General features: G+C 34.6%; 4 protein-coding genes across 4 annotated transcripts in view; 1 reads left to right on the forward strand and 3 right to left on the reverse strand.

Annotated features, from left to right (window-relative positions):
- The window catches only part of LOC108742002 (NADPH oxidase 5), a 146,268-nt gene that overhangs the window by 20,553 nt on the left and 101,094 nt on the right, over window positions 1-24,621 (forward strand). The gene's annotated exons all lie outside the window — the stretch shown is intronic.
- LOC108742000 (trypsin alpha-like) lies at window positions 185-1,738 on the reverse strand. Its single transcript, XM_018477002.1, has 3 exons — window positions 1,646-1,738; window positions 1,369-1,546; window positions 185-614 (listed from the first exon to the last, which is right to left on the reverse strand). Exons 1-3 carry the CDS (start codon window positions 1,689-1,691, stop codon window positions 200-202), a joined length of 639 nt encoding a protein of 212 aa, XP_018332504.1. The 5' UTR covers window positions 1,692-1,738; the 3' UTR covers window positions 185-199.
- On the reverse strand, window positions 12,046-14,379 carry LOC108741996 (trypsin alpha-3-like). The gene is made up of 4 exons (XM_018476999.1): window positions 14,271-14,379; window positions 14,005-14,182; window positions 12,869-13,250; window positions 12,046-12,320 (listed from the first exon to the last, which is right to left on the reverse strand). The coding sequence occupies exons 1-4, from the start codon at window positions 14,314-14,316 to the stop codon at window positions 12,183-12,185; spliced, it is 744 nt and encodes a 247-aa protein (XP_018332501.1). The 5' UTR covers window positions 14,317-14,379; the 3' UTR covers window positions 12,046-12,182.
- On the reverse strand, window positions 18,062-20,490 carry LOC108741997 (trypsin-3-like). Its single transcript, XM_018477000.1, has 4 exons — window positions 20,423-20,490; window positions 20,149-20,326; window positions 18,421-18,802; window positions 18,062-18,268 (listed from the first exon to the last, which is right to left on the reverse strand). The coding sequence occupies exons 1-4, from the start codon at window positions 20,466-20,468 to the stop codon at window positions 18,131-18,133; spliced, it is 744 nt and encodes a 247-aa protein (XP_018332502.1). The 5' UTR covers window positions 20,469-20,490; the 3' UTR covers window positions 18,062-18,130.

Here is a 24,621-nt window from a genome sequence, read left to right on the forward strand (position 1 = left end):
AAAAACCTCTCGGATCAGTTTTTTGCCAGCAAAGACCAAAAATTTTATGAGCGTGGAATTATGCTACTACCAGAAAGATGGCAAAAGGTGTTGGACCAGAACGGTCAATATATAATTTAAAAAGTATTTGTTTATTATACGAAAACTGTCTTTAATTTCCACAAAAAAAAACGAAATGACTTTCCGAACAACCCTATAATTAAAGCAAATCCTTCGAACAAGGAACACTTACATAACAAGGACTTCGGCTTCCATTACGGTATCCTGCACATATCATTCTTGGAGTATACACAGGAGGACATTCGAGGTCAGAAACAACTGGTAGTGCGACTTTTTGTAATTGTGTTGGGATGGTTTCGCTGGTAGAATCTAAATCTCCCCAACCGGAAACAACAGCTGATGCTCCCACTGCGGGTTTTTTTGTCGCAAGGGTAATTGAAGCTATATTTGGACCAATAGTGAGTGGTGAAGCAAGTCTTATTAAACCTATGTCATAATCCTGAGTAATATTACTATAACTGGGATGAACGTATATATTTGAGGCTCTTATCACCACACCACCTCTCATGAATTTGTCTGTTCCCGCCCGAATACTTACGTTTGCAGCACGCATTCTGAAAATGGAAAAATTTAATCAGTAGGAAATGTTGTAATATGCGAAACAAAATGGTCAATTTTGTTATAATGGATGCTGAAACTAAGTAAAATCTCTGGCTTTATGTTTACAATGATTAATAGTGATCCGTTATAGAATGGGTTAGAACATCATGAGCATCCTATCTAGTAATAATTTATTATCCGGAGATGCGAAGACCAGTTGTCCTAATTCATTTGAAAAAATACGAAATAATAATGTAGGCTAACGTCGACCAGGTGACAAAAAGGGCGAGATTCGTGACTGAGTTTAAAGTTCGAATGTAGTTTGTGATCGTTTGTTGAGCATTATTATGTAAATTAAAAGATCAAAACCAATATGAGGGAAGATTTTTACGAAGTACCTTTTACCATTTTTATACAACCATAATATAATTACTAAATTGCATTAATTTCCTATTAATAGCTGCTCTGGTTCCAGAGAATTGCAAGGATTGACATCCATCTTAGTTCGTAAGAACACTGATGTGGGATAACTCAACTCGAATCGAGTAACGGTGAATACTAGTCATTGGACTTTGCATTTAGGGTTTTTAAAATAAGTTTAAAAAGTATCAGGACGCAGATAAAAAATTAATATTTAAGAAAGGCATGTTTAAAAGAACGTGAAAATATTTGCGCTCCTTTACGCATTTGCATATTACCTAAATGGGATTATCTCAAATGAATTACATCTCTCTATTAGTACCTGATACTGATTATAGCATAACATACCTGCTTAAGCAGTGAGCTGCGGAAACAACCCAAAGTCTTGAAATTATTGACGCATCACAGTCTGAAGTTTTACTACCATCCACGTTTATTTGAACTATATAAGGAATTTCCCTAATTGTTGCATTGCTTCCTCCTGAAATTCTGGTAGAATCCGATTCAGCCAGCTGATAGGGTAAAGCTATAGAAAATCTGATATTATTTACATTCAATGCTAAATAATATATTAGTACCAGTAGGTAAATAACTGTTCACTGAATATAGCAAATAAAAAATTTACCTAAAGCAAAAGGTGCGAAAGCAGCCAAAATTAAAACAGCTACCATCTTGGTCGATATACCTATGTGTTGTTGTGAAAGGAAAGCTCTTCTTATAAAGGTATTTCTTATCTGTTTTTGAGTATTTCGTTAGAAAATTTACTTTTTGATGCGGTTTCCTTATCAGTTTATTTGTAAATAATTACTTGAACGTATAGAAACTGTACATTATCACAAAAAAAATTAATGAATTTATGCGATTAAAAGGGAGGCCCTTCCAACGAGTTTCCCGATAGTGCTGCTACAAAAAATTACGCGTGTCATTTTAAATTAGTCGTGTGCATCCTATGACGATAGTCCTTGATAAACATTATTAAATTTTATTTAATTTTCATACATAGAAAATGATATTTCATATAGATGATTTGTAGTAGGCTTAGCTTAGCTTAGCTTAGGCCTTGTTGTTGCTATTAACTATCTGCAAGACATACGTATATACCGTTCCTTGCTACATCTTATGGCATAAGTTATTATTATATTGAATTTGCTAGTATGTATGTAGTTTCACCTGCTAAAAGTGGTGTTTCCTGTTATATAGCAACGGCACCCATGTATTTTTTCTGTGCACATGTGATACAGCCATATTCATCATCATCATAAGGTCGTCAGTTCTAAGAACGATTGGACACGCACCTCCATTCTTTCCTGTCCTGAGCTAATCTTCGCATTTCCCTAAATCTAGAACAACCCAAATTCTGAACTCTTTGCGAACAGTAATCTAATCTAGGTCTACCTTTACCCCTCCTAACTCCCGTTTCTGCATCTAGATATGTCTCTGACTAGACCTTCATGTCTGAGAAGGTGTCCTACCAACCTATCTCGCTTATTTCTTCTTGATTTTCTTTTTCATAGAATCCTGTTCTCCTATTTTTTCTAATATCTCTTCATTTCTAACCTTCTCTCTCCACGGTATCCTCATCATTCGCCGATAACACCACATTTCAAAAGCATCTAACCTTTTCTTTTCCGCCGCGTCCACCGTCCATCTTTCGCATCCGTACAACGTCGCGCTCCAAACATACACTTTTAAGGATCTCTTTCGATTTTTACAATAATAATTGAGATGCTAGTCAAAATGTAACATATTTCCTTTTTCATCTAATAAACTAACCAAACTAAATAGAATAAATATTTTAGATTCGAGATTAATTGTAAATATTTTACCTGCAAACATGTACCTAACGTATGGTACATTATTTTTGCGACCAAATCTGCTTTGTAATTAAGAAACTCAATAAATAAAACCTTAGAAATGGTTATCTTTTCTGTTAGCAGTTGCAAGAAAATGAGAAAATCTGAACCAGAGTATTCCCTCCAATAATATGTGCTAGGGAATATGTCCAAGAATATAAATGTTCACTCCGCGCTGATATCACACATCCTAAGAAATAACGTAGATGTATAAAGGGCGTGCAAGGTAACACGAGCACGTGTCTTACTGTTCACCTGAAATTTATCATGTCATGTCTAAATGACAGAACAATACCATAAAACACAGATACATAAGTGTTTTGATTATTAAATCCTCTGCAGATCTAGCGATAAAACCCATTTTAGAATTTACTCCGGTTACAATATAATTTACTCGTATGATTAGGAAAAATTAAGATTGAATCAGAAGCCACGTGAAGATCGTACAATAAGCGATAGTCAAAGGAATCTGCTTATCACCAGTATAATTACAGAGTAGTTATGAAAGATTAATGAGTAGGTATGTTCAAAACGAAAGTGATACTACGTTCACTTCACTCAAAAAGATCCAAAAACCGCAAAAATGGTAATAAATACTTTCCGGTTCATGTTTGTGGGATATTTTTCATTGCTTCACTTGTACTTACATATAGGGTAGGATCGGCTCAGATTTAGATAGGGTAGAGTAAAAAGAACTGTTTCCAGCTTAGTTACCTTAATAGTAAAAGCAAATCCCTTGTGTATTAACTCGTTTGTTATTCCGATAACTGGTTGTTTCTAGATTTTCACACGTGTGAGCAGCTATTGATAAAACCTTTTCTACGAACATTTGTATGTGAAGGTTTTAATTAAATAATTTTTAGGCAATTTCAGATAAAATCATTGCTAATTGACATCAACAAAACGTTCTATGTAATGGAAGGCACGAATGAAGATATTTTAATTCATAAAACTATTTACTTGTAAACATTCATGCGTACCGTATATTTTTCTGAACATGCACAATTAATTAAAGCAAATCTTTCGAACAAGGAACACTTACATAACAAGGGCTTTGACTTCTATTACGGTATCCTGCACATATCATTCTTGGAGTATACACAGGAGGCCATTGGAGGTCCGCAACAACTAGTAATGTAACCTTTTGTAATTGTGTTGGGATGGTTTCACTGGTAGAATTTAAATCTCCCCAACCAGAAACAAAAACCGACGTTCCCACTGCAGGTTTACTTCTCGCAAGAGATATTTCAGATATATTTGGACCAAAAGTTAGTGGTGAAGCAAGTCTGAGTAAACCTATGTCATAATCCTGAGTAACATTACTATAGCTGGGATGAACATATACATTTGAGTCCCTTATTACCACACCGCCTCTCATGAATTTGTCTGTTCTCACTCGAATACTTACGTTTGAAATAAAAATGACAAAATGTGAAATAATTACACAGGTTGGGGTATGCAGTTTGAGAATATCTTTGCTGTACTCTTATCGAAGAAAGGATGCAATTACAATAATGACTAAATTGTATTAACGTATTATTGATTATATAGTTATAGAAGTAGTTTTGAGAAATGTGAAGATTGACATTTAACTAAGCGCGTGAGAACACTGATGTGGTGGGATAACTCGACTCATCTCGACTACGGCGAAAACAAATCACTGCACTTTGCATTTACTGTAAAATAAGCTTAAAAAATATCCGGATGCAGATAAAAATTAATGTTTAAAATATTTATAACTAACTTTTATATCCTTTGGGGTCTTATGCATGATGATCGGTGGAGCAGTTAAGGCGTGTAAAGCAGAGAAACAAACAAACACATTCGAATTTATAATATTAGGATTAAGTGATTGTCCGGGTGTGAAGTTTTGTTCCGGTTGGCTGGATTGCAGTTCCGGGATAACTTTCAATATCGGTTTCTGCATATTTCTGATTTCCACTCTTGGATGAGTAAATGTTGATTGTTGCTGGATGAATGCTGCTTCTTGAAACTTATACGTCCAAACCAGTGCTGTTCCTTATGGAGAATCTGCACCTTCTCCCAACGAATTTTTTGATTGTTTGTTTAGGCGTATTCTACTATGGCCGATCGTGTTTATTATTCCCCTTCTTGGTGTGTGATAAATGTTCTTTTATCTGCCTTTCCAACGGTCTCTTCGTTTTCCTAATGTAGAACTGAGCGTATTGACATGGAATTTGTATACGGTTCTTTGTTTCTTTCTGTGTTGATCACTTTGTTTTCGTGAGATGTCCACGCAAAGTGTTACATGAGTAGAAGGTTGTTTTAATTCCAAAGTGGTTGACCAATCTTCCAATCTTCTCGGGAATCCCCTTTACGTATGGTAGTCGTAGTAGTTGTTTGTCCTCTTACAGTTTTAATGTTGATCCGTTAGTTTTATATTGCTATACAAGGAAGAGCATTGGTTTTGGCGTAAGTTTAACAAACAAGCAGGATCCATACAACAACAATCAACGTTTAGACATCGAAATGGGAAAATTAGTAACATATAGAAACTGCTGTTGAAATTAACATCGGAACTGCACCAACCAATCAGAATAAAATGTAGATTTAAGTTTACTATGAGTTACCTTATGACGATTCAGCATTTACAATATCCTACAAAATATCAAAGACCTATTTCTACACTTTTATTGTGTATAATAATTTTTTCCTGACACTTTTGTTTATACGGAAAAAAAAACAATCTTCTTTCACCTGCCGTTCCTACCGAATTCGAATTAAATTCATCTAGTCTCATCTCAAAGAGAACTTGTGGATCAAAAAATGTTCAACTGCACCTGCTTCGACCCGACACTATCTGTCCATGCAACTATCCCGCCGCTTTTCTTAGATTACGCACGTGTATCCTTCTTAAATTTATGTATATAATTTTTATTTAAATGTTTTTTCCCCACGTACAAAATGTTTGTATAGCTACACTCTTTTCGTTGATTGCTTAAAACATGCATAAAATACGTGATTGCTTCAACTTCGATAATTTTTTATGAAAGCAAACATTTTTTCGTCGAATAACACTTTGAACTGTACAGTTTGACAAAATTTTGATCACTATAACATATGGACCAAGTAAGTGAGTGAACTTTGCGATAAAAAACTCGTGAATGCCTTAACTTGGCTCATTTTTTATGTAGGTAATCATTTTTTTCATTAAATAATACTTTGAACTCTACAGTTTGACGTAAGTTTGATAACTATTAGTGTGTGAACTTTGCGATAAAGGATTACTTCCTCCTCACCCGGGGTCATCAGGAATACCGGCAACATACGGAGCTTATTCTTAACCAACGTCAATACCATCATTGCTAATGGTTTTCTCCAATATAACAGATACCCTGCAAATTTTGCGGCCGCCTCTTGTTTCAGCAGGGCTGGGAAAAAATGTAAGCGAGCAATATCAATATAATTTTATTGTTCGGTAAGTCAGAAGTTCTTAACGTCCAATTACATATTATTACATATCACCTTTCTTAAAACATAAAGGACATAATTTGAAGTTCATTTAATGTCAGTATAATTTTGTACGCTTTCAATTTATCAGTCATCTATTCTAACAGAATGAGGTATTGTAGGGATGAGTTACACAGATAGAAGAGTGATACTTAGTTTGTATAAAGTTCAACAGGCAGCTATAGAGATGGGGCTGCAACGTAGAGAAGTAAATATTAGGAACGGAGTCAGACAGGGATGCACACTGTCACCTCTACTTTTCAATCTAATTAAAGACAGTGCAACTGTAGGGATAGATATACAGGGGCAAAATATTAGTATACTTAGATTTGCAGATGATATAGGAGTATCAGCATCTAGCAAGGAGGACTTAGAGATAGCTTTAAATAAAATGCAAGCGGTAGTGTCAAAACAGTACTGTATGAAAATAAATAAAAGTAAAACAAAAATACTGGTATACAAGGGAAGAAAAAGTAGGGAAAGAGCGAATATAAGGGTAAGACACGAAAAATTAGAAGTGTCCGATTTAAGGTATCTAGGAAGTAAGATAAGGACGGAAGGAGTAGTAAGGATATAAAGTAGAGGATAGCGCAAGGTCGAGTCGCCTTCAATAAAAAGAACTCTCTTGTATGTTCGCGAACGGTTAATTTAGAAATTCGAAAAAGATTGTTAAAGGTATATGTTTGGAGCACGGCGCTGTACGGGTACGAAACATGGACAGTGGGCGCGGCGGAAAAGAAAAGGTTAGAAGCTTTCGAAATGTAATGTTACAGGCGAATGATGAGGATAGTGTTGATAGAGAAAATAAGAAATAAAGAGGTATTAGAAACAATAGGAGAACAGAGGACTCCATGGAAGTGAATAAGAAATAGGCGATATTGGTATGTAGGCATGAAAGTCTAGTCAGAGACATATTAGATGCAGAAACGGGTGTTGGTAGGGGTAGAGGTAGACCTAGATTAGGTTACTGTTCGCAAATAGTTAAGGATGTGGGTTCTTCTAGTTTTAGGAAAAAGAGTGGAGGTGCGTGTCCAACCAGTCTTAGGACTGACGAACTTATGATGATGATGATAATGATGGCACATTATAAATGATTAGTTTATTGAAAATTAATTATTTTATGATACATGCGAGTTTTTATATTAATTTTTTTTATTTTAACATATACTATCTTTAGAATAGAAAATCATACCTATGTCATTCCTACAATTTCGACATCTTTCTTAAATACAGACACAAATACTTNCCAAGTAAGACAAAATACTTGCTTAAAAGTATTTAAATACAAAAATAGATACTTAGCTTGTGATTTCGTATCGGAAAATATATTTGTATTGTTATAATTATTATCAACTTTTTCAACAATTTATACATAATCATATATTTTGTCGAGTTGAATTGTTTATAAATTGTTTACTGATAAAAAAATTATCACAAGTATTTGAAAAAGTATTGACATAATTAAACAATATAAAAAAGAATTTGTATTTAAATAAACATTATAAACACATTCTGTATTTCAAATACAATCATAAATATTAGTTCATTGTCTTTCGCTCTGAAACAATGTTAAGAACTGTGAAAATTTATTGAGAAATACATTAAAGATGGACTAAAGTGTGAAGTGAAGAATGTTTAAATGCGATATTTTCCAGACGTTATCATCAAGATAAGGTCGTCAGTCCTAAGACTAATTGAACACGCCCCTTCAATCTTGACTATCCTGAGCTAATCTTCGCATTTCCCTAAAACTAGAACAGCCCACATCCTTAACTATTTGCGAACAGTAATCTAATCTAGGTCTACCTCTGCTCCTCCTAACTTCCGTTTCTACCTCTAATATTTATCTGACTAGACCTTCATGCCTGTCCTATTAACCTATCTCGCCTATTTTTTATTAACTTCCATAGAATCCTCTATTCTCCTATTCTTTCTAATACCTCTTCATTTCTAACCTTTTCTACCCACGATATCCTCATCATTCGCCTGTAACATCACACTTCGAAAGCTTCTGACCTTTTCTTTTCCACCGTGCCCACTGTCCATGTTTCGCATCCGCACAGCGCCGCGCTCCAAACATTACAAGAGAGCGCAAATTGGTCCAGCACAAATTGGCCTAATTCTCGCACTCTTCATAATATTGTTTATTTAACTCAAGAACTATGATTCTGATAAATAATCGAAGAAAATACGCCATTCATAGAATTTCGATATTTTTCGAAAAACACTTCACTCAATAGTATTTGAGGTACCAGGCCACCAGAGTTGCCCTGTATTAACATTAAAAAAAGTATTAGTTGTTCATTGGTTGCACCGTTTTGGATCCTCACCTTAGTTTTAATCAAAACTATGTACTTGTAACTCTTCTTGGGCACCCTGTATTTTTCTGTCCATGTAGTAAAGCAATTTGTTCATAATATTTAAATAACACTTACATAACAAGGACTTTGGTTTCCATTACGGTATCTTTACATATCATTGTTTCAGTATGTACATCAGGACATTGGTTGTCAGGGATAACTGGTAATGTAACTTTTTGTAATTGTGTTGGGATGGTAGGTACGATTATCAGCGGCATAATCTCCCCAACCGGAAATGACAACCGATGTTCCCACTGTAGGTAGACTTCTCGCAAGAGCAATTGAAGTTATATTTGGACCAAAAGGAAGTTCTGAAGCAAGTTTCATTAAAGCTATGTCTTCTTATTATTGGGATAGACATGTATTTCTGATGCCTGTATTACTACACCACTTTTCATGAAGTGGCTTGTTCCCGCCTGAATAGTTATGTTTCCGGCATGTAGTTTGGAATAGAGAAATTTAGTCAGAAACTAATAATATAGTATGCGTAAAAAAAGTGGTACCTATAATTAACAAAGTAGTATTTTCCATTTTCTATTTGCATCTTAAATGGGACTATTTCAAATAAATTACATCTCTGTGTTAGCGCCATTTACTAAAACCTATTAATTATTATTGAATAACATACCTACGTATGTAATGAGCTGCGGTAACTGTCTAAACTTGAAATGATTAACTCATCACAGTCTGCAGTAGTACTATCATCCCCTTTCATTTGTACAATAAAAGGAAGTTCCTTAATTGTCCCGAAGGTTCCTTCAGAGATAATGGCCGATTCTGGTTGTTGATTGGGGAAAGGAAAGCAGCAAATCTTAAATGCTATTTATATTTACGCCAAACAGTATACTAGTACTAGTAAGCAATTATTTACTGGATTTAGCAAATACAAGTTTACCTAAAACGAAAGGCACGAAAGTGTTATCCGATTTTGAGTATTTCGTTGGTAAATTTAATTTTTGACGTGATTTCTTTATCAGTTTATATGAAAACAATTACTGGAGCATGTGGAAAGTACACATTATCACGTAAATTAAAAAAAAAGATTAAAATTAATTAATAAAAAATGCTGCCGATAATGCCGCTATAAAAAATTACCAGTGTCATCCTAAACAGTAAGTAGTCATGTGCATTCTATGTAGTAATTAATAAACGTAATTAAGCATTATTTAATTTTAGACATTGCAGGTACCGGTAGAATTTGAAAATCTAAACGTCGCATAGGTCTGTAGATGTTCCCTTTTTTGTACAGTAACAATGATTTCATATGAAGTACTTATGTGGTATTTACATGCATATAACATTGTACAACGAACATGAATCCATTTACCTGTCAAAAAAGGAGATGATAGAAACTTCTCTGTATATTTTGTTAGCGTGATTTTTTTATAGTAGAAGAAAGAGATAGAATTTTCCTTCTTGTCCAAACATGTTACATTGCAGTTGTTTGAATTTCGAAAGCTGATGCGATTGCAACTTTAGATTTCAGGCTTAATTATACAATAATAGAAATGCCTGTCAAAATATACGATATTTCTTTTTTTGTCCAATAAACTGAGTAAAACAAGTAACATAAATTACTTAGAAATGAACGTCTTATATCGGGTTTAATTGTAAGTATGTATTTTATATGTTCCTAGCATATGATGTTGTAGCGAGCACGAGTGTGTTTGTGTGCGATGGGGCATACGTGTGCGTGAACGGCTTATCGATTCGTCGACTAGTCGCGGGGCGCCTTTCTTCATGTGCGCCGTATTTGTAAATGTGTGTGTCGTACCTGCGTTCCGGGAAAGCAATTAAACAGTTCAAAGAAAAAGAAACGTTCCGGACGGATCGAGAAGGTTCCCGAAAGGAAGCAAAAGAGTATTTAAAGGAAGAGACGATCGCCGAGATAAGGAGAAATAAATTGACCGTTGCAGAAGTGAATACAGAAATAAATTGACAGTGATAGAATAATTCATAACCTAAGTTTAGTAATAATTTAATAGTGTTTTTAAGTTCTTTAATAATTAATGTAAATAAATAGTTTTTGTTGTTGTCAGTCTTAGAAGTTAATTTTGTTAAACCCACGAACATTACAATATATTATTTGTGCGATAAAATCTGTTTTGTAATTAAGAAACTCAATAAATAAAAAAAAATATTTTTCGTTTCAATTATCTGGAGAATGAAAAATGATATCGACGTGGGACCAATTGCATTCGACGCAATCACGCAACTTAAAGCTGATTATGTTTTCAATAAAATCGGTCGTCAATTTTTTGTGGAGAAACAGGAAACTAAAAAAAGCGAACTGTAGATACTAATTACTAATGCAAAATCCAAACATTTTTTGAGTAATACTATCTAATTATTATTACATGTTGGGAACATTTGTATAAAAAAATATGATTAGGAAAGTATGCGAATACATAGCAATAACAATAATAATAAAAACTATTGGTAAATGGAATATACCTATGGTATTTTTATTCTTTCTACTGGGAAGTTAGTTGTGTGTACCTCTCGAGTAGCATTCAGACTGCCTGTTTTATTATTAAAATTAGTCGATTGTTAACTGTAAAATTCATGCAGGTTTTGTTGTAAGAAACGTCGATTAATTTGATTTCTTAGGTGTTAAAACATTTAGAATAATACATATACTACGCAAATTATGATATGTAACATAAAATAACAAATTGATTATATTTTGGAAGGTATTTGTTACATTTATTGGTATCATGAAGTACTCCAAACAATAAAAATAAACCTTATAAAAACTAAACCATTGTTACCAAAAATGTTTTGCTTGGCAGCGACTATTAGGTACAAGGAAAACCACTGTAGTTTGCATTTACTGTCTGGGACAAACCGGCTCGAAAATAAATTTTACATTTCCACCTTTTCTTGTAATGGAGACGCTATAGAAACTAAGAATTAATAAATACTATTGTTGAATAGTAGATCAATTTTGTTTATTTTCATTACTTACGATTAGTAAACTTATTCGTCTTCATAAGATAAGTATAGATACAAATAATACTGTTTTATGTTCGCTATTTGACCGCTGAAGGATTGAATTCACTATTTAATATGTTGTACGTATGCAGTATAAATTCTACAAAACGAAACTGTTTCTGTGAACGAAAAAGTAAAATATGTGATCGAAAAGAGAAAAGTGTGACATTTCTGAATTCTGATTCACGTTAACACATTATTATAATTTTACCAGTTCTCAACGTCAAAACCTTTTTGTAAAATTTTATACAAATATGCTTATATATGTAAAACGGAAACTTTTCAGAACAAAGGAAAATTCATTTACTTTTGAGAAATTCTTTGCATATTACAATATTACTCGTAAGTTTAATAAATAATTTTCTGCTTTTTATTATACTTTTATTGTTAACATAATCCCAGTAGTTGTTTATACATTATCAGTAATAACGATTGTTTATAATATATTCTCTATTTAGAATAAATAGATCCGTAGCGTTGTAACTTAAATTGATGCAATTGATAATATCCAACTACGAAGATTGGCCACGTTGGCGTAAACTGATATTCCAGCACAATCACGGCCGTGCGAAACAACACCAACGAGGGTACGTCTTACAGCCAAGGGGCCCCCAGAGTCGCCCTGTATATTACAAAGAAATATTAATTATTCATTGATCGTTCCTATTTTGGACTATACTCCACTTATAATTTTAACGTACCTCATGAAACCGTTTACTTGTAAACATTCGTGTGTACCGCATATGCATAATTATAGGGTGGTTCGGAGTCATTTCGTTTTTTCCCGACAGAGGACTCGCCAAAAGCTTTTACAGCTTGAATGGGATACAATGCTACACCCACCATATTCTCCAGACCTGGCACCATCGGATTATTATTTGTTCCGGTCACTCCAAAATTTTTTAGACGGTAAAACCTTCACCTCAAATGAGGAGGTCAAAAACCTCCTCGATCAGTTTTTTGCCAGCAAAGACCAAAAATTTTATGAGCGTGGAATTATGCTACTACCAGAAAGATGGCAAAAGGTGTTGGACCAGAACGGTCAATATATAATTTAAAAAGTATTTGTTTATTATACGAAAACTGTCTTTAATTTCCACAAAAAAAAACGAAATGACTTTCCGAACAACCCTATAATTAAAGCAAATCCTTCGAACAAGGAACACTTACATAACAAGGACTTCGGCTTCCATTACGGTATCCTGCACATATCATTCTTGGAGTATACACAGGAGGACATTCGAGGTCAGAAACAACTGGTAGTGCGACTTTTTGTAATTGTGTTGGGATGGTTTCGCTGGTTGAATCTAAATCTCCCCAACCGGAAACAACAGCTGATGCTCCCACTGCGGGTTTTTTTGTCGCAAGGGTAATTGAAGCTATATTTGGACCAATAGTGAGTGGTGAAGCAAGTCTTATTAAACCTATGTCATAATCCTGAGTAATATTACTATAACTGGGATGAACGTATATATTTGAGGCTCTTATCACCACACCACCTCTCATGAATTTGTCTGTTCCCGCCCGAATACTTACGTTTGCAGCACGCATTCTGAAAATGGAAAAATTTAATCAGTAGGAAATGTTGTAATATGCGAAACAAAATGGTCAATTTTGTTATAATGGATGCTGAAACTAAGTAAAATCTCTGGCTTTATGTTTACAATGATTAATAGTGATCCGTTATAGAATGGGTTAGAACATCATGAGCATCCTATCTAGTAATAATTTATTATCCGGAGATGCGAAGACCAGTTGTCCTAATTCATTTGAAAAAATACGAAATAATAATGTAGGCTAACGTCGACCAGGTGACAAAAAGGGCGAGATTCGTGACTGAGTTTAAAGTTCGAATGTAGTTTGTGATCGTTTGTTGAGCATTATTATGTAAATTAAAAGATCAAAACCAATATGAGGGAAGATTTTTACGAAGTACCTTTTACCATTTTTATACAACCATAATATAATTACTAAATTGCATTAATTTCCTATTAATAGCTGCTCTGGTTCCAGAGAATTGCAAGGATTGACATCCATCTTAGTTCGTAAGAACACTGATGTGGGATAACTCAACTCGAATCGAGTAACGGTGAATACTAGTCATTGGACTTTGCATTTAGGGTTTTTAAAATAAGTTTAAAAAGTATCAGGACGCAGATAAAAAATTAATATTTAAGAAAGGCATGTTTAAAAGAACGTGAAAATATTTGCGCTCCTTTACGCATTTGCATATTACCTAAATGGGATTATCTCAAATGAATTACATCTCTCTATTAGTACCTGATACTGATTATAGCATAACATACCTGCTTAAGCAGTGAGCTGCGGAAACAACCCAAAGTCTTGAAATTATTGACGCATCACAGTCTGAAGTTTTACTACCATCCACGTTTATTTGAACTATATAAGGAATTTCCCTAATTGTTGCATTGCTTCCTCCTGAAATTCTGGTCGAATCCGATTCAGGTTGCTGATAGGGGAAAGCTATAGAAAATTCCAAATATTATTTTAATTTAACGCTAAATGATATGCTAGTACTAATAAATATAGAATATAGCAAACAAAAATTTACCTAATGCAAAAGGCACATAAGCCGCGAAAAATAAGACCCACATCATCTTGGTCGATGTACCTATAATTTGTTTTGAATTGGAAGCCCTTCTTATAAAGGTATTTCTTATCTGATTTTGAGTCTCCTTAAAATTTTAATTTTTGCAGTTTCTTTATCAGTTTATTTGTAACTAATTACATGAACCTGTAGAACACTTTATCACGTAAATTAAAAAAGAATTAAAGGATTTATGTAATTAAAAGAGCGGCCCTTCCAAGGAGTCTCCCGATAATTCTGCTACAAAAAAATACGCGTGTCAGCAACATGCACTTAAATTACTTCGTGTGCATCATACGATAATAATCGTTGATAAGCATCATTAAACTTTAAGTATTACTGGTGTCGGCGTAAATTAAAATCTAAAGCATCTAAAAATGGTAATAAATCGACAAAATTGTTTTCAGATTTATGTTTATGGGATATTTTTTGATGCGTTACTTCCACTTATACGATAATAATATTCAATGTCGAAACCTCAGTTCAGATTTAGTATAAAATTTTCTTTCGGATTCAGAATAGGTAAAAAGTGCCGTTATTGCCTCAGCTCCCTTTGTAAAAGACACGAAATAATATTGTGTATTTGATGTTAATTCTTATTTAACTCATTTGTTGTTCCGATGACTACTTACTTACTTGTCGCTTTTAGCTCGTGTTTAAGCATTTTGCAGGATCTGATCAAAACGAAATATCATCGAACAAATTACATTTTAATTAGTGCCGCATTACTAACAAATAGATATTGTTTAAGAACTAAATTGATTCTGATTCTATGTTTAGAAGTATTCCATAAAATTGGTATTGAACATAATGGTTCCTATCGATATAATAGTTGGATACACCATTCAATGATGACTAGTAATCTTATACCTTCCTCATCTCTATACAAATTTTAGTTGTTTATTATGTATCATATAAACGTAAGGTTTGATTATTTAAACTCAAATTTCCCATTTTGCCCCGTGGCCGGGGAAATGGCACGTGGTAAAACGAGCATATATTTCAATCAGACTGGCTGTGTTCACTATAGTATGCTCAAAATTGTCGTACTAATCAACTTAGGCAAATTGGACAGTAGTAACGACAATTGTATTTCAGAGATGATTTTTCACTTTTTTTCATTTCATCTATCTCAACTTTCTCACCTCAATCGCTACCAACCCATTCTCACGATTCCTAAAACGAAAATGAAGAGAACCTTCTGCCATACTCTCCGTCTTAATCCGGAGGGACTGCCCGCCCACCAGCATTAATAATTCGTAGGATTGAAACACCCAATTTTTTTACAAGTGTACTTTATTTCTTGGGATTTTTAACTTTTTTCTTTATACATGTAGTATCCCGTGATACACATTTTGTACTTCATCCAAGTACTTCTTACTCAAAGCGGTGACGGCTATGAAAAGTACTTTGTATCAAACTCTGCTACGATCTTCGAGTGAAAATATTGCGAAAACACTCGCCTGCTAATACGTTAGTGTTTGTCACAAAATACATTCATTTTTTTTCTCGTAATGTAGCTAAAAAAAGTAGCGACACGTTCTCACGTAGGACGCCATAGGTTCGTCGGGGTCATGCGCATACGAGTTACGTACATAAGCGCTCGTTCCGTCTTGCCCTGAACCTCGTTTTGCCCACGGTTTTCTCTAGCTGTTATATTGATGAAAACCGTCAGGAATGATCAGGATTCACGTTAGTAAACAATAAGCACCACGATTGCTTGGATTTTGTATGATCCCGGGAGAGGAGGAAAAAATTTTTTATTGGAAAATTTAGTGTCGAAAAATCATTAATATCTTGGCTTCCGCGGGTCGTAGAACGAGTTTTTTGTTTTAAATGGGGTACGTTCTGTGCACTTTATTTTACGTTCTGATGATATCTACAACCAATAGTCTCTTTAGGTCGATTATTATTTTCAATTTCTTTCCATTTTGCCTGTCATCCATTGCAAAAATTGTTGCTTTGCAAATGAGAAATCTCAAGCATCTACAAATCTTTACGAGCAAATTGAGCCCCAAAAAATGCCTTTCTAGTAAACAATTGCATCTGTGGAAAAACAAGAGTTACAATTTCGGCGCATTTTTAGACAATTTAGTTGATTATTGTTTATTTATTATAAACAAATTTAGAAAACCGCTATTTTGTCGGCTTTACGCAATTTTGCATGTGATCTAATAATTTGATTGGCTCATTTTGTAGGTATTTGGAATATCTAGGTCTTGTACTATCGACACTTTTTAACAAACCCAAAAGGAAAAGAACTACCATAAAAAACGACTTTTTTTAAGCAGGTGTATAGGCGTCCTTTTTTAGTAGTCTAGAACAACCCGGCTAAAATCTGTTATCAGTTCATCGGTTGTAAAGAAAAACTTTTTCACAAAAGTCGTCACATTTTAAATGCGATTTTGTAGCAACTTATATGCAGACAAACATTGAATAGAAATTTAAATTTATTCTAGATACATATATTATTATATAATTAGTCTAACTTGTCCAAATTTGGACAGATGGTACCGTTGTGAATGGTGCACAGCACGTATATTTTATCCACTGCGTTCTATTATACTTAACTTAATAATTTCATCGACGGGTGTTTAACCACAGCTACAAACCTCAGATCTTTTGTACAGTGGCGTTTGATATGGTACAGCAAAGTTGGGTAATGCACTAGCGCTTGTACTCAAAAGGGGCCATTTCGAGCGAGAGTCGAACCTAAGGGGTGGACAATTTTCCGCTGTGATTCACTTAAAAAAGAAACCTCACAGCTTGCAGTCACATTTGAAGGTCTTTTGAAACATTCCCAATATTTTGAGTATTTGGTACGGAAAGCATTTGATAATGTAGAAGATTTAATGGTTTTTGAAAATTGCAACATGTCACAAAATAAGTATGGTGTATTTTTTAACAAATTTCCTACAGTTTATTATTGCGGTAAGGAACCCAATTCCAATATTTGCACAAGAGTCGCATGTTTGTATGCTGTTTCAATGATTGTGTCAAATTGATAAAAATTCGATTTTGTAGCAACATATGTGCAGGCGTACATACATTATAATATAGCAAGTATATCTCTTCCAAATTTGGACGTACGATACTGTTGTCGATGATTGACATTTTAACCATTTCGTTCTACCTCATCGTAACATAATGATTTCGTTGGCGGACGTTTAGCCACAAACATGACATGTTACATCTTTTGTCGCCTACACGGATGATAAAAAAGCGACTTTGCAGCAACTTTATGCATATATCATCATCATACGTTAAACAGTAGCTATTTATGAACTACTTTAAACAGCCGTGGTAAATGCTACCTGTAGTATATTGCTACATTTAGTGGAATTCAAAAATGTTCAACAATGTCCATAAGGATGTCGACTTGTCGAACACAATCCACGGCAAAGCTAATCCTACGTGGTACGCACGTTACCAAAACTGAACAACTTCATGGTGGTCGGTATCCTGTGGATACTGTCACGCGTAGATCGCAAATTCTATCCCATTGTGTTAAAATGTTCATAAAGAATAATAGATACAAAACAATTTGACGACATTTTGAAAGGTATTTGTTGCTATTATTGAGAACAAGCGAAGGATTCCAAAGAAAAGAGTATAAAATTTGTAATGATAAGTAAAACATTGTCATCAATGCTGGGCAGCGGCTATTAGCGGATCAAAGAGATTATATGCTGTCAGGATTTTTTTAACAATTGATAAGAACACTGATAAAATGATATATCGACTTTTATTTCTTATTGTAGCATAATCCCAATAATTGTTTACATTATTAAAATATATTATACTTAGATGCATAGCGTTGTAATTTAAATTGATGCAATTGATAATATCCATTTACGAAGATTGGCAACATTGGCGTAAACTGAAATTCCAGCACAAGCACCGCCGTGGGAAACAACACCAATGAGAGTATTTCTTACAGCCAAAGGGCCCCCAGAGTCACCCTGCATTACACAAAAGAAATATTAATTATTTATTGATCGTTCCTTTTTTGGACCCCATAAAACTATTTACTTGTAAACATTCACGAGTACCGTATATTTTTCTGAACATGCACAATTAATTAAAGCAAATCCTTCGAACAAGGAACACTTACATAACAAGGACTCTGGCTTCTATTACGGTATCCTGCACATATCATCCTTGGAGTATACACAGGAGGACATTGGAGGTCAGAAACAACTGGTAGTGTAACCTTTTGTAACTGTGTTGGGATGGTTTCACTGGTAGAATCTAAATCTCCCCAACCAGAAACAAGAGCCGACGTTCCCACTGCGGGTTTACGTTCCGCAAGAGATATTGCAGATATATTTGGACCAAAAGTTATTGGTGAAGCAAGTTTGATTAAACCTATGTCATAATCCTGAGTAATATTAGTATAACTGGGATGAACGTATAGATTAGAGGCTCTTATCACCACACCACCTCTCATGAATTGGTCAGTTCCAGCCCGAATACTTACGTTTGCGGCACGCATTCTGAAAAGAGAGAATTATAATCAGTACATGTGTCAATTTTGTTTAAATGGATAGTGGCTTTGAGTGTATTAATTAATTAAAAGAGATACGTTACAGAATGGGTTAACACACCATCCAAAGCAGCAATAATTTATTATCGAGAGGGCCGGTTGTTCTAACGGATTTAGCAGAATAGCAGAATGTGAAATAATAGCATAAGCTAACGTCAGCCAGGAAACAAAAGCCTGAGATTTCATTTTTGCGGTAGATAGTGATGCTGAGTTTAATGTATGAAAGTTGTCATCTCAAAATTCGATTATGTGAAGTAAAACATCAAAACCATTACAATAGATGATATTGACGAACTACTTTTCACCGAAAAAGGAATACAACCACAATAATGACTAAATTGAGTTATCTACCATTGTCTAAATAATTAGAGATGTAGGTTAGTCCGGTTTTTGAGAAATGCGAAGATTTGCCCAAGATATGAAGAAGTGAAGGTGCGTATTTAATTAGAATGAAGTCCTCATGATGATGATGATGATTAGTGACTTTATTTTATATGATATAAGTCGCTCTTCTATGGAAGGCTGTTTTAACTATTGCGAATGACGGATTGCACCACTAGTAAAAACATTTGTCTTTAAATTGACGAAACTTTGCTGTACGAGATGCGCAGGCTCTTTTTATAATTTGTTGCGCGTCTCACCCAGGATTTTTGTTGCGACGTAGATAACAATTAGATTTTTTTGGTGCTTTAAGGACAGAGGAATAGGAAGAATATATGCTAGAATGAAAAATGTGTTTTTTTTTATTTCTGCGGCAATTCTTAAGCGTGTAAAATGCACATCGTACAATTCACACGCCAAAATCAGGCAATATGGCGCCAAGTATAAACGCTATCTGTAGTACAGTGCTACATTTTAGGATTACGTATGCTTCAGCAAGGTCCGTTTAAATATATGGAGCTACGCCGGGATTCGTTTCAGCAAGTAGATATCCATATATTTAAATGGACCTTGCTGAAGCATACGTAATTCTAAAATGTACTACTGTACTATAGATGGCGTTTACAGCGCCATTTGTCGTATTTTCTAAAACGCGCTGTTAACGCAGCAGGTAAAAGTTGGTCTTCTGAAGATTTCCCCTCTTCCACGAAAACATAAAAAAAAAAAAAATCTGTGTTCTGTCGGAGCTGTCTGCGACGCGCTGATGAGATCCAAAAGGATCGAAATCGTGATCCGCGTCTGGCAGTTTCGATACAATACAGACCACTTCGAATTATTTTATTCAATTCTCATTATGTATTTGCAATTCAAATCTACTCTCTGCTAGTAACTAATACTAATTGTTGGATAATATACCTGATTAAGCAGTGAGCAGCGGAGACTAACCAAAGGCTTGAAATGATCGACGCATCACAGTCTGAAGTTTTACTGCCATCCACGTTTATTTGTGCAATATAAGGAATTTCCTTGATTGTTGCATTGCTTCCTCCGGAAATTCTGGTAGAATCCGATTCAGGTTGCTGATAGGGGAAAGCTGTAGAAAATACCAAATATTATTTATATTTAGCGCTAAATAATATACCAGTACTAGTAAATAACTTTTTACTAAACATAGCAATTAAAAATTTACCTAAAGCAAAAGACACAAAAGCCGCGAAAATTAACACGCATATCATCTTGGTCGATATGCCTGTGAGTTGTTTGGAAGTGAAAGCCCCTTTTATAAAGGTATTTCTTATCTGCTTGAGTATTTCGTTAGTAAATGTAATTTTCGATGCAGTTTCTTTATCAGTTTATTTGTACATAATTAATTGAAAAGAAGACGTACATTATCACGTAAATTAAAAAAAAAATATGTGGAATTAAAACGGCGGCTCTAAGAGTATTCTGATAATAGTATAAAAAAAATTACGCATGTCAGCCTAAACATATACTTAAATTGCATGTGAATTGCGTGATAATAATCTTTCATAAACATATCTAAACTTTATTTAATTTTCAGAATTGTAGGTATCGTTGTAATTTCAAACTTAAATATCTAAAACATCAAAAAAAATGAAAAACTGGTAATAAATCGTCAAAAATGTGTTTAAGTCTATGATTGTGGTATAGTTTTCAGTGCTTTACCTGCGCCTATACTAAAAGAATATGAATGTCGGCTCAATGAGTTCGTATTTAGAATAATATCATCTTTTCGAGTCAGAAAGAAAAAGAGTCGTTATCAGTTCAGCTGCCTTAGTAAAGAACACGAAATTATATTGTGTATTTCATGCTAAATCCTTTTTAAAAAATATTTCTTATTCCTGCGATTACACCTACTTTTTGCTATTAGCCTTCGTGCTAACCTTTAGTGTTTTACAGAATTTAATCAAATAAAATTATCATAGAAAGGGCAACCGTGCCGTGCCGTGCTGTAATTTCATTTTGCTTTGCGTTCACTTTTGTTTTGATACGTGACCAAAATGGACGAAAGAAAAAAACGCATGTTGTTACTAATGATATGGCATAATCGCAGAAAAACACAAAAAACAAGAAGATTTTGGATTCATCCACTACTTGAAAGCAGACAATTGATGGGTGAATTTGTGACATTATTTCATGAGTTACGAGAGGATAGCTCCAAATTTTTTAATTATTTTCGAATTAGGGATTACTGGAAAGTACAAGTAATAAAAGTTATTGATAGCGATAGAATTGAGTACAAAACAATTTGAATACACTGTTCCCAATTTTTTCACAGAGAATAATAATAATAGAAAGACAGATACAAAAGAATTCGAGTAGAAATATTTACAAAAGGGTGTAACATAATGTTTAGTCAAATATATGTTTTAAATTAAATATAGCGGTGTTATTATCCGCCACACTATATAATTCCTTCTAACTGCATAATTCAGAGAGAAAAACGATCCTGAAAACAATTTTTGCCGTGTGAATACTTCTACCTATACACTTGCTTGCCTCACTGTTACCGTGCACGGCTACGGCGCCGTACCGTTGCAGTCCCCATGCCGTGCTGCGTCGGCAGCCGTGTACGGCTCCGGCAGCAAACTGTGTTGTGTGAAAGCTTGCATATAAACCAATGAATTACTATTATACACGGCACCGTTGCCGTGTGCGGCCACGGCAAAAAACCGTCTGTGTGAAAGCAGGGTTAGGGAAGAAAACGTAGGGAAACAGCGAATATAAAGATAGGAGTGGCCGATTTTAGGTATCTATAAGAAGTCACATAATTCAGGACAAAGGAGTAGGTAGTAGGGAAATAAGGCAGACTTCAATAAAAAGAAGTCATTTCTATGCTCGCGAATGGTTAATTTAGAAATTCGAAAAAGATTATTAAAGCAGTATGTCTGGGGCGCAGAGCTGTACGGGTACGAAAATTTGGACGGTAGATGCGGCGGAAAGGAAAAGGTTACCGAACGGCATGGCCTAGAGGTCTAGACCATTGCTTAGCATTCGGGAGGACGCCGGTTCGATTCCGCGTCCGTCTGCCTTGGTCCAAGTTTTTCTGTGGTTTCCTTGGATCACTTAGGCAAATGCTGAGGCAGTAATATTCCACAGATAATCTTTCATACTCTTCTGTCTTCATTTCGTCCGTCTCATCTTTCTCACCCGAACCACCACCCCACCCATTCCCACGATTCCTGAAAGCAAGGCTGAAGAGGGCCTTCCGCCCTACCTTCCGGCATAGTCCGGAGGGACTGCCCGCCCACCAACATTACTGGCTGGTGGGAATGAAATACCCAAAAGAAAAGAAAAAGGAAAAGGTTAGAAGCCTTAGATATGGGGCGAATGACTAGGATACCGTGGATAAAGAAGGTTAGAAATGAAGAGGAATCAGAAAGAATAGGTACAAAACAGAGGACCATGGAAATGAATAAGAAATAAGCGAGATAGGTTGGTAGGACACCTTCTCAGACATGAAGGCCTAGTCAGAGACATATTAGAGGCAGAAACGGGAATTAGGAGGGGTAGACGCAGACCTAGATTAGATTACTATTCGCAAATAGTTAATGATGTGTTGTTCTAGTTTTAGGGAAATGCGAGGATTGGCTCAGGATAGGAAGGAGGTGCGTACCCAATCAGTCTTAAGACTGACGACCTTATGACGATGAGGCGCACGTAAAGCACTGAAGATTATGCCACAATCATAGACTTAAACGTATTATTGACAATTTATTCCCAGTTTTTCATTTTTTAGATACTTACGTTTTAAATTACAACGATTCTGAAAATTAAATGAAGTTTAGATATGTTTATCAAGGACTATCGTCACGTGATGCACATGCAATTTCAGTGCATGTTTGAGTTGACACGCGTAATTTTTTGTAGCACCATTATCGGAAAACTCTTTGGTAGATCTGCCGTTTTCTATATGTTCAAGTAATTATTTACGAATAAACTGATAAAGGAACTGCATCAAAAATTAAATTTAACTACTAACGAAATACTCAAAGCAGGTAAGAAATACCTTTATAAAAAGGGCTTTCATTTCAATACAACTTTCCGGCATATTGACCACGGTGATTTGTTAATTTTCGCGGCCTTTGTGCCTTTTACTTTATAGGTAAATTTTGTTTGCTATAATCAATGAATAGTTATATACTAGTACTAGTGTATTATTTAGCGTTAAATATAAATAATATTTGGGATTTTCTACAGTTTTCCCAACAATTAAGGAAATTCTTTATATTGTACAAATAAACGAAGATGCTATAAAACTTCTTTACTAAAACGCTGCAACAAATAAAAAACGACGACTGCTGCGGCTGATTTAGTTAAAACCTTGTAATAGGTATAAGAGTTCTTTCACTCCATGAATTTTTTTGTTTGTTTAAAAAAAGTATAGCGATATTTTATATCGCTGGCGTTCATAATAATAATTAAACTTCCAACGCAGAACTAAGATAATCGGGGAAAATACTAGAAACAAAGTTTCATCAGTTGCTTTCATTGAAACACGAATAAAAAGTCAGGGAAGTATAACGACTTGAATGTAGGTAAATGTCTAAATATTCTTTTTCGACCACTTATTTTTGACTACGCGATTGGAATTGATGGAAAAAATCCTTCGTATTGTCTAACAAATTGATAGAAACACTTTTACGATAACGTCTACATTAAATTAATTTTGCTCTGAATGTAATTATCTCCTACATATCAAGCCAAATATGCATTACACTTGTAAAGATCATCCGGGTTTTGTGGAAAAAAAGGCCGATTGGTTTAGTTTCTAAGTTGTTAATTTATTCATGTGCTATCTACCCTAAAGTCTGTTTTACATTGCTATTTGGTTCCTGGTTGAAATAGGTAACTTACATTCTAGCAGCCGCAAATTGAACAACTTTCTTATATTATAGAGTATTAAATGTATATTGTTTAAAATATATTCTTCATTTAGAATACACAGATCTATGGTGTTGTAATTTAAATTGATGCAATTGATAATATCCAACTACGAAGATTAGCAACGTTGGCGTAAACTGATACTCCAGCACAATTATCGCCATGCGAAACAACACCAACAAGGGTATTTCCTACAGCCAAAGGGCCTCCAGAGTCACCCTGTATTAAAGAAATAAATATCAATATTAATTATCTATTGATTAAATATACTTTAAATATTGGGATAAGTTACAGAGATAGGAGACTGATACTTAGTTTGTATAAAGAGCAAAAGGCAGTTACAGAGATGGGGCTGCAACGTAGAGAAGTAAAAATTAGGAAGGGAGTCAGACAGGGATGCACACTGTCACCGCTACTTTTTAATATATACATCGAAGACGCGATCAACATCATTAAAGACAGTACAACTGTAGGGATAGATAT

This window comes from Agrilus planipennis, unplaced genomic scaffold (genome assembly GCF_000699045.2).
Source record: "Agrilus planipennis isolate EAB-ADULT unplaced genomic scaffold, Apla_2.0 scaffold239, whole genome shotgun sequence".
NCBI classification, from domain to species: Eukaryota; Metazoa; Arthropoda; class Insecta; order Coleoptera; family Buprestidae; genus Agrilus; species Agrilus planipennis.